The following is a 13868-nucleotide window of genomic DNA, read 5'->3' as shown; positions in this document are numbered from 1 at the left end:
GTGCTCAGTGGAGCTGCACGTTCTATTTATGCTGCAACTAATAAGAGTCATAGATACAGGCTCTTCGTCCCATCTTGCCCACACAACTTGCCCAACATGTCCCAGCTACACTAGTCCCACCTGCCTACGTTTGGTCCATTTGAGAATTAAGGGATAAGTTTAGGGGTAACATGAGGGGGAACTTCTTTACTCCAAACTGTGTGGAATGCTTCCAGTGGATGGAGGCAGGTTTGATTTTATCCATGGTCTGTGCAGGTAGATGGGACTAGGGGAGAATAAGTGTTCGGCACGGACTAGAAGGGCCGAGATGGCCTGTTTCCGTGCTGTAATTGTTATATGGTTATATGGTTATATCCCTCCAAACTTGTCCTATCCATGCACCTGTCTAACTGTTTCTTAAACATTGGGATAGTCCCAGCCTCAACCACCTCCTTTGGCAGCTTGTTCCACACATCCGCCACCCATTGTATGAAAACGTTACCCCCTCAGATTCCTATTAAACTTTTCCCCTTCACCTTAAATTAAACCTATGTCCTCTGGTCCTCAATTCACCTACTCTGGGCAAGAGACTATGCATCTGCCCAATCTATTCCTCTCATGATTTTTTTAGACACCTCAATAAGATCACTCCTCATCTTCCTGTGCTCCAGGGAATAGAGTCCCAGCCTACTCAACCTTTCCCTATAGCTCATCCCCTCTAGCCCTGGCAACATCCTTGTAAATCATCTCTGTAACCTTTCCAGCTTGACCACATCTTTCCTAGAACTTGGTGCCCAGAACTGAACACAATACTCTAAATGCGGTCTCACCGACGTCTTATATAATTGCAACATGACCTCCCAACTGCAACATGACCTCCCAATAAAGATTCTCATTAGATGATTGAGAATCAGCATGTGCTGTACTGAATTCCTCTCAGTTCTGTACCTGTAATCAGTGTTTGCATTTGAGCGGCACAATCACACAGCGGTAGAGTTGTTGCTTTACAGAGCTAGAGACGCGGGTTCAATCCCGTCTACTGCTGCTGCCTGTACAGAGATTGTACATTTTCTCTGTGACCGCTTGGGTTTTCTCCGGGTGATCCGGTTTCATCCCACACTCCAAAGACGTGTAGGCTTGTAAGCTAATTGGCTTTGTTAAATTGCCCTTAGTGTGCAGGATGGAACTAGTGTGCAGGTGATCGCTGGTTGGAGAGGACCCGGTGGGCTGAAGGGCCTGTTTCATGCTGCATCTCTAAGCTAAACTAAACTCATTGAGCTGCTGCCAATACCATGGTCTTTGGATTCCGAGCTGTAAGGTTGCCCCTGTCACAACATCACCGTGTATTCTCCTAGATATTGTGGTACTGTGTAGTGTCCTCACCAAAAGTCAATGTGCTGCATCTGATACAAATATCTTGTTTGCCCCTAGTTGATTTACAAGAGATCAAAGAACTCCGCCTTGGGAAAAACTCGAAGGACTTTGAGCAGATTTCGAAAGATCAAAGAGACAAATACAGCGATGATGTTTGCTTCACGGTGTTCTATGGCTCTGACTTTGTGCTGAACAATCTCAGTTTGGCAGGTGAGTGCCCGATCCGGTACAAATTAATTCTCCATCACAGTCATTGTTCCTGAGCTCTGGATCAATGCAATGGATTCATTCTCCATTTTGAATCATAAAGCTATGTTGTTAATAGAGTGGTGTTTGGAAGAGCAAAACCTCTGGGGTAAATAAAAGTTTGGCGACAAATTGAAAGGCAGGTGTTGTCCAAAATGATAACAGTTCTGGGAAACTTAATGCATTTTCCTCAGAAACCTACAGTTGGATTAACATGAGTGCATGCATCTGAATTATTGTTATGCATTTGTAAATATTGATCATCACGAAACGGTGATGTGGAAGTCCTTTGTTCAATCACTGCAGTCCTTCGGTGAAGATACTTAGAGTCATAGTCGTAGAGTGATACAATGTGAAAACAGGCACTTCGGCCCAACTTGCCCACACCGGCCAACATGTCCCAGCTACATTAGTTCCACTTGCCTGCGCTTGGTCCATATCCCTCCGAACCTGACCTATCCATGTACCTGCCTAACTATTTTTTAAATGATGGAATAGCCCCTGTCTCAACTACCTCCTCTGGCAGCTTGTTCCATACATCCACCACCCTTTGCGTGAAAAAGTTACCCCTCAGATACCTATTAATCTTTTCCTCTTCACCTTAAACCTATGTCCTCTGGTCCTTGATTCCCGTATTCTGGGCAAGAGACTTTCACAGTGTTGTGAGGTTGGGACTTCCACGATTTAAAACAAGACAATTAAAAAAAAAAATGTCAATAATCTTCCAAGTCAGGAAAAAATGTGTGACTCGGAGATGTGATGGTGGCTGTTTCCACGTGTAAATACTTGTTCAGTCTTCCAAATCCACAAACTTTACAATGTTCATTATTGTACAATTAACAAGGCACTAAATGGGTTGTATATTGTCTGAAGTATATGTGCTTTTCGAGTGACCATATTAAAGGTCTCTACTATAAAGTTTGCAATCTCCATAAGTTATTTTAGAGATGAAAAGCAAATCATATAAAATGAATCAATTGACCATGCTGTTTAAATTGTTTGCTTTAAAAATAGTCGTTCTTCTAAGATAGGTAAAACTTGTTAAGAGAGTTGGTATTTGAGATTACTGCCTACAATTACCCGAAATGTCAATTTCAAAAGTGGCTTGCTTTAATTTGTGGGGTATCTCGTATCTATAATTAGAGATTCCACATAAGTCACACCATAAACCAGAAATGCATAGAATTATTATGGAAGTCATGCCTTTATTTCTCAAATTATAATTCAGATCAATACTTACTAACTAATGAAAGAAAGAACGAGAGGCATAGACAGACAGAGAGCACATGCTTGCAATCAAATCCAGTAAATTACAACCTTGTTATTCTTTCTTTAGGTGCCTGTGGGTTTCCTTAGACATACTATAGAATAAAACTGTAGAAAAATAATTATTGTATTGCCAAAACTTCCAACATCCTTGAACCAGAAGGATAAAAAGATCGGAGCTTCACACAGCTTGTGAAGTCAGCCATTTTGCTTTTCAAAGGGACCTCTTCATGAAAATATAAAGGAAGTTCTTCAGCTTGTAACATAGGAAGGAAATAAAGTATTTCCCTTATCTCTTTTATTAAATTAATCATGTTAATGAAATAATCTTTTCCACTAAATCTAAGTTTACAGTTCCTACTCTTTTTTCCCTGTGGGAAGTGTTAATCTAATTTCCCAGTCTTGTGATATTTGAATCAGACTGTGGTGGTGAACCCACTCATTCAAATTTAGATTGAATGAAACAAAAGCAGTTTCAATCTACAATCCAATAAAACTTCACAAAGGTAATTTAATTTCAAAGCAAATGCTGTAATCTCGAATTTTGTCTTTGAGACCATATCTTATCTATTACAATGTTAAGCTTTCACAGCTGTCAAAAAGTCCTATATTAAAAGAAAACATAGCAATATCTACAATTAAAGACTTTAATCTTCAGACTTTACTTTCAAATTTCCTTCCAAGACTATACAATGTTGAACACTTCCAACTACAATGGCATGAACATGAATGGTTAACAACTTTCATTTCTGTGGAGATGTGTTGCTCTTTAAAGAGCTACCTTCAAACATGCAACAGGTCGGCAAAGAATAAGACACTTTCACACACACTAAATCTAGATCCTTCACTGGCAGTTTTTCGTTTCATCTTTCTCAGCACAGACTTAAAATATGCCTGCCAAGTTTTGGCTTCCTCGTTCAGTCTGGTTCTCTCAAGTAGCTCATGCAAACATCACACCAAATGGACTTGCATTGGTTTAAAATGTAGACTATTTCCACAACTGAAAGCAGTTCAAAAACAAGAATGCGACTTGTTGTCAAGGTTATGTGGGAACGTTAGTGTAAAACACATTTCAAGTAGATTTTAAGACACGTAGACTTTAAAACAATGTTGTAAGTTATTGATAGTGGAAACACATTCTTTCAAAACGCCCATTTCAAACGAAGCTTCAACCTCCTTCAAACTTTCTCACTTTCATTTTTTTTTTCACTGAAATTTTAATTGATTTTTAAGAGATACTAGACCAAGTGCAGACGCGTTGGGTCTGCTCCCCCAATGGTGTGATTCCCCCAACCCAATATTCCACCATGCACCCGTCTCCTCCAATGGAACTGAAGCCGTTGCCAAATGTAAGTTTCCAGCACTCCCCTGCCTCCCTCAATTGCACCTCCCCTGCCTGCTGCATAGAAACATAGAAACATAGAAAGTAGGTGCGAGAGCAGACCACCAGGCCCATCGAGCCCGCACCGCCATTCGCTCATGGCTGAACACTAAACAGACACACTTACCCACAAACAGTAGACACAAGACACAGAACACAAGACACTACCCTCCCCTTTATACCGCTATCACCCCTCTCCACCCCAAGAACCTCGTGATCTCCTGGGGGAGGCAAAAAACCGGATAAAAACCCAGGTCCAATTCGGGAAAAAAATCCGGGAAATTCCTCTCCGACCCCAATCTAGGCGATCGACACTTGTCCAGGAGATCACTCAGGTCTTACTATACTAACCATACCTAGGTCCATATCCCTGCCCTCTCCCCGTAGCCCCTTATCCCCTTGACAGCTAAAAAAACATCTATTTTAGTCTTAAATATATTTAAAGTTTCTGCTTCCACTGCTCCCTGGGGCAGTGAATTCCATAAATTAACCACCCTCTGGGTGAAGAAGTTCTTCCTCATCTCAGTTTTAAAAGAGCCCCCCCTTATTCTGCAACTATGTCCCCTAGTTCTAGTTTCCCCGATCATTGGGAACATCCTCGGTGCATCCACCCGATCAAGGCCCCTCACGATCTTATATGTTTCAATGAGATCGCCTCTCATTCTTCTAAACTCCAAAGAGTAGAGTTCCAGCCTACTTAACCTTTCCTCATATGTCAATCCCCTCATTGCAGGAATTAATCTTGTAAACCTTCGCTGCACTGCCTCCAGGGCTAGTACATCCTTTCTTAAGTATGGACCCCAGAACTGTACACAGTATTCCAAATGTGGTCTCACTAATACTGTGTACAGCTGCAGCAAGACCTCCGTGTTTTTATACTCAATCCCCCTAGCAATAAAGGCCAAAACTCCATTGGCCTTCCTGATTGCTTGCTGCACCTGCATACTAACTTTCAGTGATTCATGTACTAGTACCCCTAGATCCCTTTGCGTTGCATTACAACGCAGCTCCTCCTCATTTAGAAAATAACTTGCCCTATCATTTTTTTTCCCAAAGTGAATGACTTCACATTTATTAGTATTAAATTTCATCTGCCAAGTTGTTGCCCACTCACCTAGCTTATCTATATCCTTTTGCAGACTCTTCCTATCCTCCTCATCCCCTACTTTTCCTCCCATTTTTGTATCGTCCGCAAATTTTGATATATTACACTTGGTTCCCTCCTCCAAATCATTTATATAAATTGTGAACAACTGGGGTCCCAGCACCGACCCTTGCGGAACCCCGCTAGTTACCGGTTGCCATCCCGAGTATGAACCATTTATCCCCACTCTCTGCTTCCTATTTGTTAGCCAATCCTCTACCCATGCTAATATATTACCCCCAATCCCATAATTTTTTATTTTTAGCAATAGTCTCTTATGTGGCACCTTGTCAAAAGCCTTTTGGAAGTCCAAGTATACCACATCCACCGGTTCCCCTTTATCCACCCGGGTTGTTACTTCCTCAAAGAATTCGAGCAGATTCGTTAAACAGGACTTCCCCTTCACAAAACCATGCTGGTTCTGTCCGATGAAGTCATGTTTATCCAAGTGCCCCGTTAGTGTTTCTTTAATAATTGTCTCTAACATTTTACCCACCACCGATGTTAGACTAACCGGTCTATAGTTACCCGCCTTCTGTTTACTTCCTTTTTTAAATATAGGTGTTACATTGGCCATTTTCCAATCCACTGGGACCGTTCCTGCCTCCAGGGAGTTTTGGAAAATTATCACCAATGCATCCACAATCCCCACCGCTATCTCCCTCAAGACCCTTGGATGTAATCCATCAGGCCCAGGGGATTTATCCTCCTTCAGTCTCATTAATTTCCCTAATACCACCTCCTTGGTGATCTTAATAGTATTTAGCTCCTCCATTCCTACCGCCCCCTGTTTATCCAGCGTTGGAATATTTTTTGTGTCTTCTATGGTGACTGCAGCAGTGAAAAGTTCAGTGTTCCTGTCTTGCAACTTTGTTTCGAAGTGTGTTGGAAGCTGATAGGAAGGAGCAGCCGTCAACGAATCAAAAGGCAGGAAGGGATCCGTACTGCAGGCGGATGGATGGGTTTGAGTTTTATATATTAATAGATATACAAAACAGTGCAACACCATCACCATAAATAAAACAAAATAAGAAAAACAGCAATCAAAAAAAAAAAAAGTAGATAGGGGGATAAAAAAAGAAGTAAATAAATAAAAAATTGGAATAAGACCGTGTGGTTCACTTGCCAAATTAAAAAAAGAAAAAAACATTACATTGATTAGTTATCTGGAGATAATTCAATATTCATACAAACATACCATCTAGTTCTATATAACACAACCTTCCCATATCTAGCTCGGCATTTATCTAATTGGTGTCACGGCTCAAATAAACGGTCCATTTTTCCATGATCTTCTCAAACGAATTCTCCTTGACTCTCAAGGAATATGTCAATTTCTCCATATTAAAGATGTTTCGCACAATTTCTAACCACTGTTCCCGTTTTGGACTTTTTCCATTAAGCCACTGCCTGGTAATGGCCTTCTTGCTTGCTGCAAGCAAAACTTTAATCAAACATGTATCTTCTATTTTTACAATATCTTTAAAATGCCCCGGATACATCACAGGGCAGGTATTTGGGATTTTATAACCCAACTTTCTCACTTTCTAATCAATGATCTCCAACCTGTTTGCTCTCCATTGCAGCAAAGTCCCACTGTAATTAAACACTGTCTGCCAAGGATATCTTCACTTCTGAACCATTCGTTGCCATTTACGTATGAAATATGCACCAGACTTCTCCTTTATGGGTTTTGCTTCCTGATAATCATTTGAAAGGAATTCAGCGCCAAGGACCACAAAACCACGTTTCCAATGTTTTACGGAAGCGTTGGTGGAGACATTGGCCTCCTTGTACTCTTGATGAAAACCTTCTCACCTTTTCAAAGTGCCTTGGTCTCACAAATCAACCCCCAAGAAGTCTTTATTAGCAACATACGCGTGGAGGTTCTCAACCATTGAATGAGATCATCCCCTCCCAAGGTCCAGCACTCCTTGTATTTCATTATAAACAGGCCACAACCTGTGAGCAATTCGTTCTGTGTGTTCCTCTTTCCTTATAAGCTTCTCTGCTATGTTGCTGAGTATTGTCAGAGTTACCAGATGGCAGGCATATGGATGAAAATATTTGTTTACATTGAGTTTGAATGGCCCAGCCAGGCCAGCCCCATTCAGATTAAAAAGCAGACAAATCTTTTCATAAACACAAGGAACTGTACATGCTGGTTTACATAAAACGACTCAAAGTGCTGGAGCAACTCAGCAGGTCCCAGGCAGCATCTCGGGAGAATATGTGTGGGCACGTTTTGGGTTGGGATGCTTCTTCAGACTAATTGTATCAAGGGGGAAGATGTGGGGGTGGGGTAAAGCCTGGCAAGTGATAGGTGGATATGGGTGGGGAGGGTTTATGAAAGGCAGATGGGTGGACAAGGGCTAGAGATAAAAAGGAGACAAAAGGGTGTACTATAAGAAGAGGAGTGAAATGTAAAGCCAGATGCAGGGCTAGTGGTGGAAGGAGACGGAGAATAGGATAGTGGGAGAAATGGGTGTGCACACGAGTGGGGCACAGGGACGTGTAAGGGAAGAAAAGGCAGGGTACATAAAATTAAATGTTCATAGCTGTAGATGTACAACAGACACAGATTGTGATTTAAATTCGTCTTTAATCAGCACTGAGACTTTCACAGCATAAAGGATGGTTAGTTGTCAGTACATCCTGGCTGCTCGAACTGCACCGTGCTGGAAGCAATTGTTAGTATAAGTGTTACAGTGGGGTGGAGTTAGTGATGCTGGCTTGTGTGTGATTGGTTGACATGCATCATCAATCTACAATGGCATTGAGTTGTCAACTACCCAAGTGGAATATGAGATGTTGTTCCTCCAGTTTGCGTGTGGCCTCACTAAGGTATTGGAGGAGGTCAAGGACAGGAAGGTCAGTATGTTGATGGGTACGGGAGTTAATATGGTTAGCAACTGGGAGATCCAGTAGACCTAGATGGACCAAGTGTAAGTGTTTGGTGAAACAGTCTCCCTGTCTATGTTTGGTCTCGCTGATGTAATTGGGGCCATGTTGGGAATACCAAATGCAGTAAATGAAGCTTGAGGAGGTGCATGTGAACTTCTATCTCACCTGGAAGGGCTGCTGAGGTCTCTGATGAATGTGAGGGAGGAGGTGTAGGGACTGGGACAGAGTACACGGAGAGGAAGTGGTTTGGGTGGGAAGGGATAAGTGACCCTAGGAACTGTGGGGGAAACGGTCTATAGGTAGTGATGGGAAAACATGACTAGTGTGGCATCATGTTGAAGGGGGCAGAAATGTTGGAGAATGATGCATTGGTTGCTAAGGCTAGTGGGATGCAAAATAGGACCAAGAGAACTCTATCCTTGTTCCGTCTGGTGGGGGAAGGGGATCAAGAGCAGAACTACAGTATTTTCCTGAGGGAAGATGCAAATCTTTTTCTCAGGGTTGTCAAAACCTTGCATCAAAGCCATTCATTCAAAATGCAAAAAGCTTCTTTAGACATCTTCGCCAAATGTGAAAATTCTAAAGCCCGCTGCTGCTTCCCTTCATCACGGCGAAGTAAAAGCTTCATTGTATTTCAACACTGTGGGGTCTCCATCAGTCCTCCTCCCATCCCCACACACCACTCCCCCCAACTCTCCAACACCCGGCTCCAGTCACTAACGTTGCTCTCTGTGACTCCACACACTGGTCAGCATGGTGATCTCCCTGAGGACATTGTCCCCATGTCTAGAAGTGGTCAAATCTCACTCTCGTTGCATGTGTCTTCTACCCAAGCAGGAGATAGATGCAACCCACCCTATTTGATTGTATCATCATCTGTTTCTGCAAATCCACTTGATTAGGTTGTTCCCGACCTCGGTCTTCGAATCGTCCACCACCATTCAAAGAAATGTCATTCCTCTTTGTGCTTCAACCATTTTGAAGTAGAAATCTTTAAGAAGTTGATGAGTGGGTTTTACTTAAGATTTTGTTGCTAATATTGCGAAAGTCTAGGGGGGTAAATTCAGACTTTGGATATCAATACCCATGATTGTTACTCCTCACCTTCAATTGCAAATCATGTTAATAGCTTGAACACAGGAGTTTGATGGCGAAATCTGATGTTTAAATATAATTGAACTCATTATTGTGTGCTCTGATAACTTCAGTATTTCCTTGGTTAGTGTATTCATTAGGTCAGTCAATGGTGTCTGTGTCTTATCTATGTACAGCTCTTCTCATGCTTATGAACAGCCAACGAATGCACAGTCCATACATATGAATGAGAGTTCATGGTGTTGGTGGTATTAGTATGGGTTTATTATTGTCACATGTAACGAAATACAGTGAAAAACGTTATTTGCGTGCTATCCAGCCGAATCATACTATACACGCCTACTTTCAAGCCATACAGAAGTACAATAGGTAGTGCAAAGAGAAAAATACCAGAGTGTAGAATATAATGACATGGTGTTACAGTTACAGAGAAGCTTGTGCAGATAAAAAATAAGTGCAAGGGCTGCAACGAGGTAGGTTGGGAGATTGAGACTACACTATTATGAGAGGATCTTTCAGTAGTCAGATAACAGTGGGGAAGAAGTAGCTCATGAATCCGGTTGCATGTGCTGTCATGCTTTTGTATCTTGTACCTGATGGGAGAGGGAAGAAGAGGGAATGACCTGGGAGTGTAGATGGAGTTGATGGGAAGGGACTGGCTGGTTTGCATGATGGACTGCGCTCCTTTCCCAACTGTCTGCAATTCCATGTGGGCTGGGCCAGAGCTGTTGCCGGGCCATTGGTATTATTGTTGTTGTTTTGTTGTTTGTTTTTTTGTGTGTACATATGGGTGAGTGTGTGAGTGTACTGTATGTATATATATAATCGTTATATATGTGTATTTTGTGCGTATGTGTGTGTATATACAGTACACACACTGGACTTTTTTTTTGTCTCTCGTTTATTATATTGTTTACAATGTACTATGTTTACATATTCTGTTGTGTTGCTGCAAGTAAGAATTTCATTGTTCTATCTGGGACATAACACAATTCAAATATTCTTCACTCTTGAACCACCCTGATAGGATGCTTTCTATAGTGCATCTGCAGAAGTTGGTTAGAGTAAGTTGGCTGCCCAGACCGTCACACGAACCAACCTCCCTTCCATTGACTCCATTTACACCTCATGCAGCCTCGGCAAGGCCAGTAGCATAATCAACGACGAGTCGCACCCTGGCCACTCCCTCTTCTCCTCACTCCCATCGGGCAAAAGGTGTAGAAGGGTGAAAACACACACCTCCAGATTCAGAGGCAGTTTCTTCCCAGCTGTTACCAAGCAACTAAACCATCCTACCACAACTAGCGAGCAGACTATCTTGGTTTGGACTTTACTGTCTTTACTTGCACTAAACGTTATTCCCATTATCATGTGTCTATGCACAGTGGTTGGCTCGACTGTAATCATGTATTGTCTTTCCACTGAGTGGTTAGCACGCAACAAAAGCTTTTCACTGTACCTCAGTACACGTGACAATAAACTAAACTCAACTCATTGTAGACACGCTGAATTTCCTTAATGGAATGGATTTGCTGGCTACTACAGGGTTGTGGGCATCTTCTATCACGTGGCAACTTAGTTTACAGCCAATTTTGAACCTGCAAACAGTTTGTGTTACAAATAATTCTTAGGAACAGAATCTGCCATAAACTAGGACCTGTAAACATAACATCGTCCAATTTGCCATGTGTTTGTTCTGGGTGTTTGTTGTCTTAATAATTCCTAGTGTAGTTCGTAAACCTGTCTTTGCAGTACAACCCCGGTTTCCTTTCATTGAATTTTATTTTAACATTATTCCATTCTTCTTGCAGGTCTTACAATAGCAGTATGTGAACTGACAATATAAAGCATGAACTGTTTCATAACTGTTTTCTATTTCTGTAGCTAATTCAAAAGAAGAAGCTTCCAAATGGGTAAAGGGACTGGAAATCCTCTACAAAGAAGCTCAAAATTCGTCAACGCCTTTACTAATAGAAAGGTAGAGGAACGTAGTCCATCTTGTGTTTAAGTTGCTTTATCCTCTGTTACTCCACACAAACAAAGCTGAAAATGTACCAAAACATGAAAAAGATGTTTATGTGCACAATTATGCCTAGAAATTGAATCCATTTGCTGCAGCAAGAAAGCAATTTAACCTGGATTAGACCACGCCAACAATCATTTCTAGATGAAATTATACCAATTAGCCTGGGCACAATCGTGTATAATTCATCTCAGCTTGCCTGACATTCCTCCGGCATTAGTCCTGCACCGTATATTTCATCTCCTTTGGACAGAAATTGGAACCTATGACCTCACTAAACAAACAAAATGAACTAGGAACACATTATACATAATAAAAAGGAACTGCGGATGCTAGTTTATACTAAAGGTAGACACAAAATGCTGGAAGAACTCAACGGGTCAGGTGAAAATGGACAGGTGATGTTTTGCAAGAATGTATCTCTCTTGGGATCTTTAACCAACGTTCGACCTATCAGGGAACCTCCTTGCCTGAGGTCATCTGTTGCCGGCCACAATTAGTCTGGTTTTTTTTTTTACGTCTCCAGTTTCCCACCCCCATCCCCCCACCCACACCCCCACTACAATCAGTCTGAAGAAGGTGTCCTGACCTGAAACGTCATCTATCCATTTCCCCCAGAGATACTACTGACCGCTGAGTTACTCCAGCATTTTGTGTCTATCTCAGGAACACACTACGATGAGTTCAGTAATCAATGGATCTTTATTCCAACATCAAGGTCCTGAACACGGCTTCTGCGAGCCTCAGTTTGTACTGTTTAGGATGTTTGGTACCTCTCCATTGTTTGTTCTTTCACTGGGTTCAGTCTGTTTATGCAGTGCACATCCAAGCTGTTTGCTATGATCTATGCTTCAGTGTCCAACAGTGATTTACTTTCTTTTAGTTTTAGAGATACAGCATGGAAACAGGCCCTTCGGCCCACTGAGCCCAGGCTGACTATCAATCATCCGTTCACACTAGTTCTGTTATCCCACTTTCTTGTCCACTCCCTATGCATTAGGGACAACTGTACAGAAGCCAATGAACCTACAAACCTGCATGCCTTTGGATTGTGGGAGGAAACCAGAGCACCCAGAGGAAACCCACATGATCACAGGGAAAATGTGGGCACCCAAGTTCAGGATTGAACCCAGATCCCTGGCACTACCAGCTGCGCCACTGTGCTACCCTAAGTGCACATGTGGGCACTCATGCCTTGACCATGCCAAGTTCCCCTACATTGTGGCATGTGTTTAACCCACCAAGAAACGGAAATCCAATGTATAGGCATAAGTGTGCTACATGCTATGTGCTATCACATATAAAACATTACAGACAAAAATGACCAAAATTCATGTCCGAAAATCTCAGATGTTATTAAGAATTTCAGGAAAATGTGTAAGTAATTAATTGCAGTTTGACACCGAATGACATTTAATTCCTTGTACAGAGCCCTGTCACATTAAGGGCAGCACAGTGGCACAGCGTTAGAGTGGCTGCCTTACAGTGCCAGAGACCCGGGTTCGATCCTGACTATGGGTGCTGTCTGTATGTAGTTTGTACGTTCTCCCATTGACCGTGTGGGGTTTCTCCCGGCGCTCCGGTTTCCTCACACATTCCAAAGACGTCCAAGTGTGTAGGTTATTTGGCTTCTGTAAATTGTAAATTGTCCCGAGTGTGTAGGATAGTGCTAGTGTAGGGGTGATCGCTGGATGGCGCTGACCCGGTGAGCCGAAAGGCCTATTTCCGAGCTGTATCTCTAAAGTCTAAAGTTTAAATTACAGAGACAGTTTTGCTGCCCTGCTATTTGCTTCAGGAAGTGTATAGTGAAAATGCAATAATATTTTTGTGGCTTTATCCAACTGATTTTTTTTTCTGTCCTTTTCAGTTGGCTGAGGAAACAATTTTATTCAGTGGACTGCACACGGAGAAACAGGTACTGTATAATTAGTTGGCTTTCTGTATCTCTTTAACCACAGTGTTGGGAAGGTTGGTTGAGCCATGCCTACCCCTGATGTTGTTGGTGGGGATACGGCAATGCTGGTGCCACAGAAGACCAGCGAGAAATGGGATTTCTGTTGGTCAAGGAGGTTCTTATCTCCCACTGACTAGCTGCAGGTCAAACCAGTCACTTATCCGCCACTGTTTCAATGCCTTTCGTGTTTTACCTTAGGCAACTATTAAATACCTATCGTACACAAAAATGCTGGAGAAACTCAGCGGGGGGGCGGGGAGAAGAAAGGAAAAAGGAGGAGGAGGAGCCCGAGAGCTGAGGGAGAGATAGGAAGGGGAGGAGACAGCAAGGGCTAACAAAATTGGGAGAATTCAATGTTCAATGTTAGCCCTGGCTGTCTCTTCCCCTTCCTATCTCTCCCTCAGTCTGAAGAAGGGTTTTGGCCCGAAACGTTGCCTATTTCCTTCGCTCCATAGATGCTGCTGCACCCGCTGAGTTTCTCCAGCATTTTTGTGTACCTTCG

The 13868-nt window shown here is 42.4% G+C and overlaps 1 protein-coding gene across 1 annotated transcript in view; it reads left to right on the top strand.

The window, feature by feature from the left end:
• Positions 1–13868, top strand: part of plcg2 (phospholipase C, gamma 2) — a 192054-nt gene that overhangs the window by 104609 nt on the left and 73577 nt on the right. The window contains exons 2-4 of the mRNA XM_055648937.1: positions 1411–1563; positions 11274–11367; positions 13280–13327. Coding sequence (XP_055504912.1) covers positions 1411–1563; positions 11274–11367; positions 13280–13327 — 295 coding nt within the window. The remainder of the gene's footprint in view (positions 1–1410; positions 1564–11273; positions 11368–13279; positions 13328–13868) is intronic.

Source organism: Leucoraja erinacea, chromosome 17 (genome assembly GCF_028641065.1).
Source record: "Leucoraja erinacea ecotype New England chromosome 17, Leri_hhj_1, whole genome shotgun sequence".
In the NCBI taxonomy this organism is placed as follows: Eukaryota; Metazoa; Chordata; class Chondrichthyes; order Rajiformes; family Rajidae; genus Leucoraja; species Leucoraja erinaceus.
Note: the sequence above shows the minus strand (reverse complement) of the source record. Positions and strands in the feature narration are given on the sequence as shown.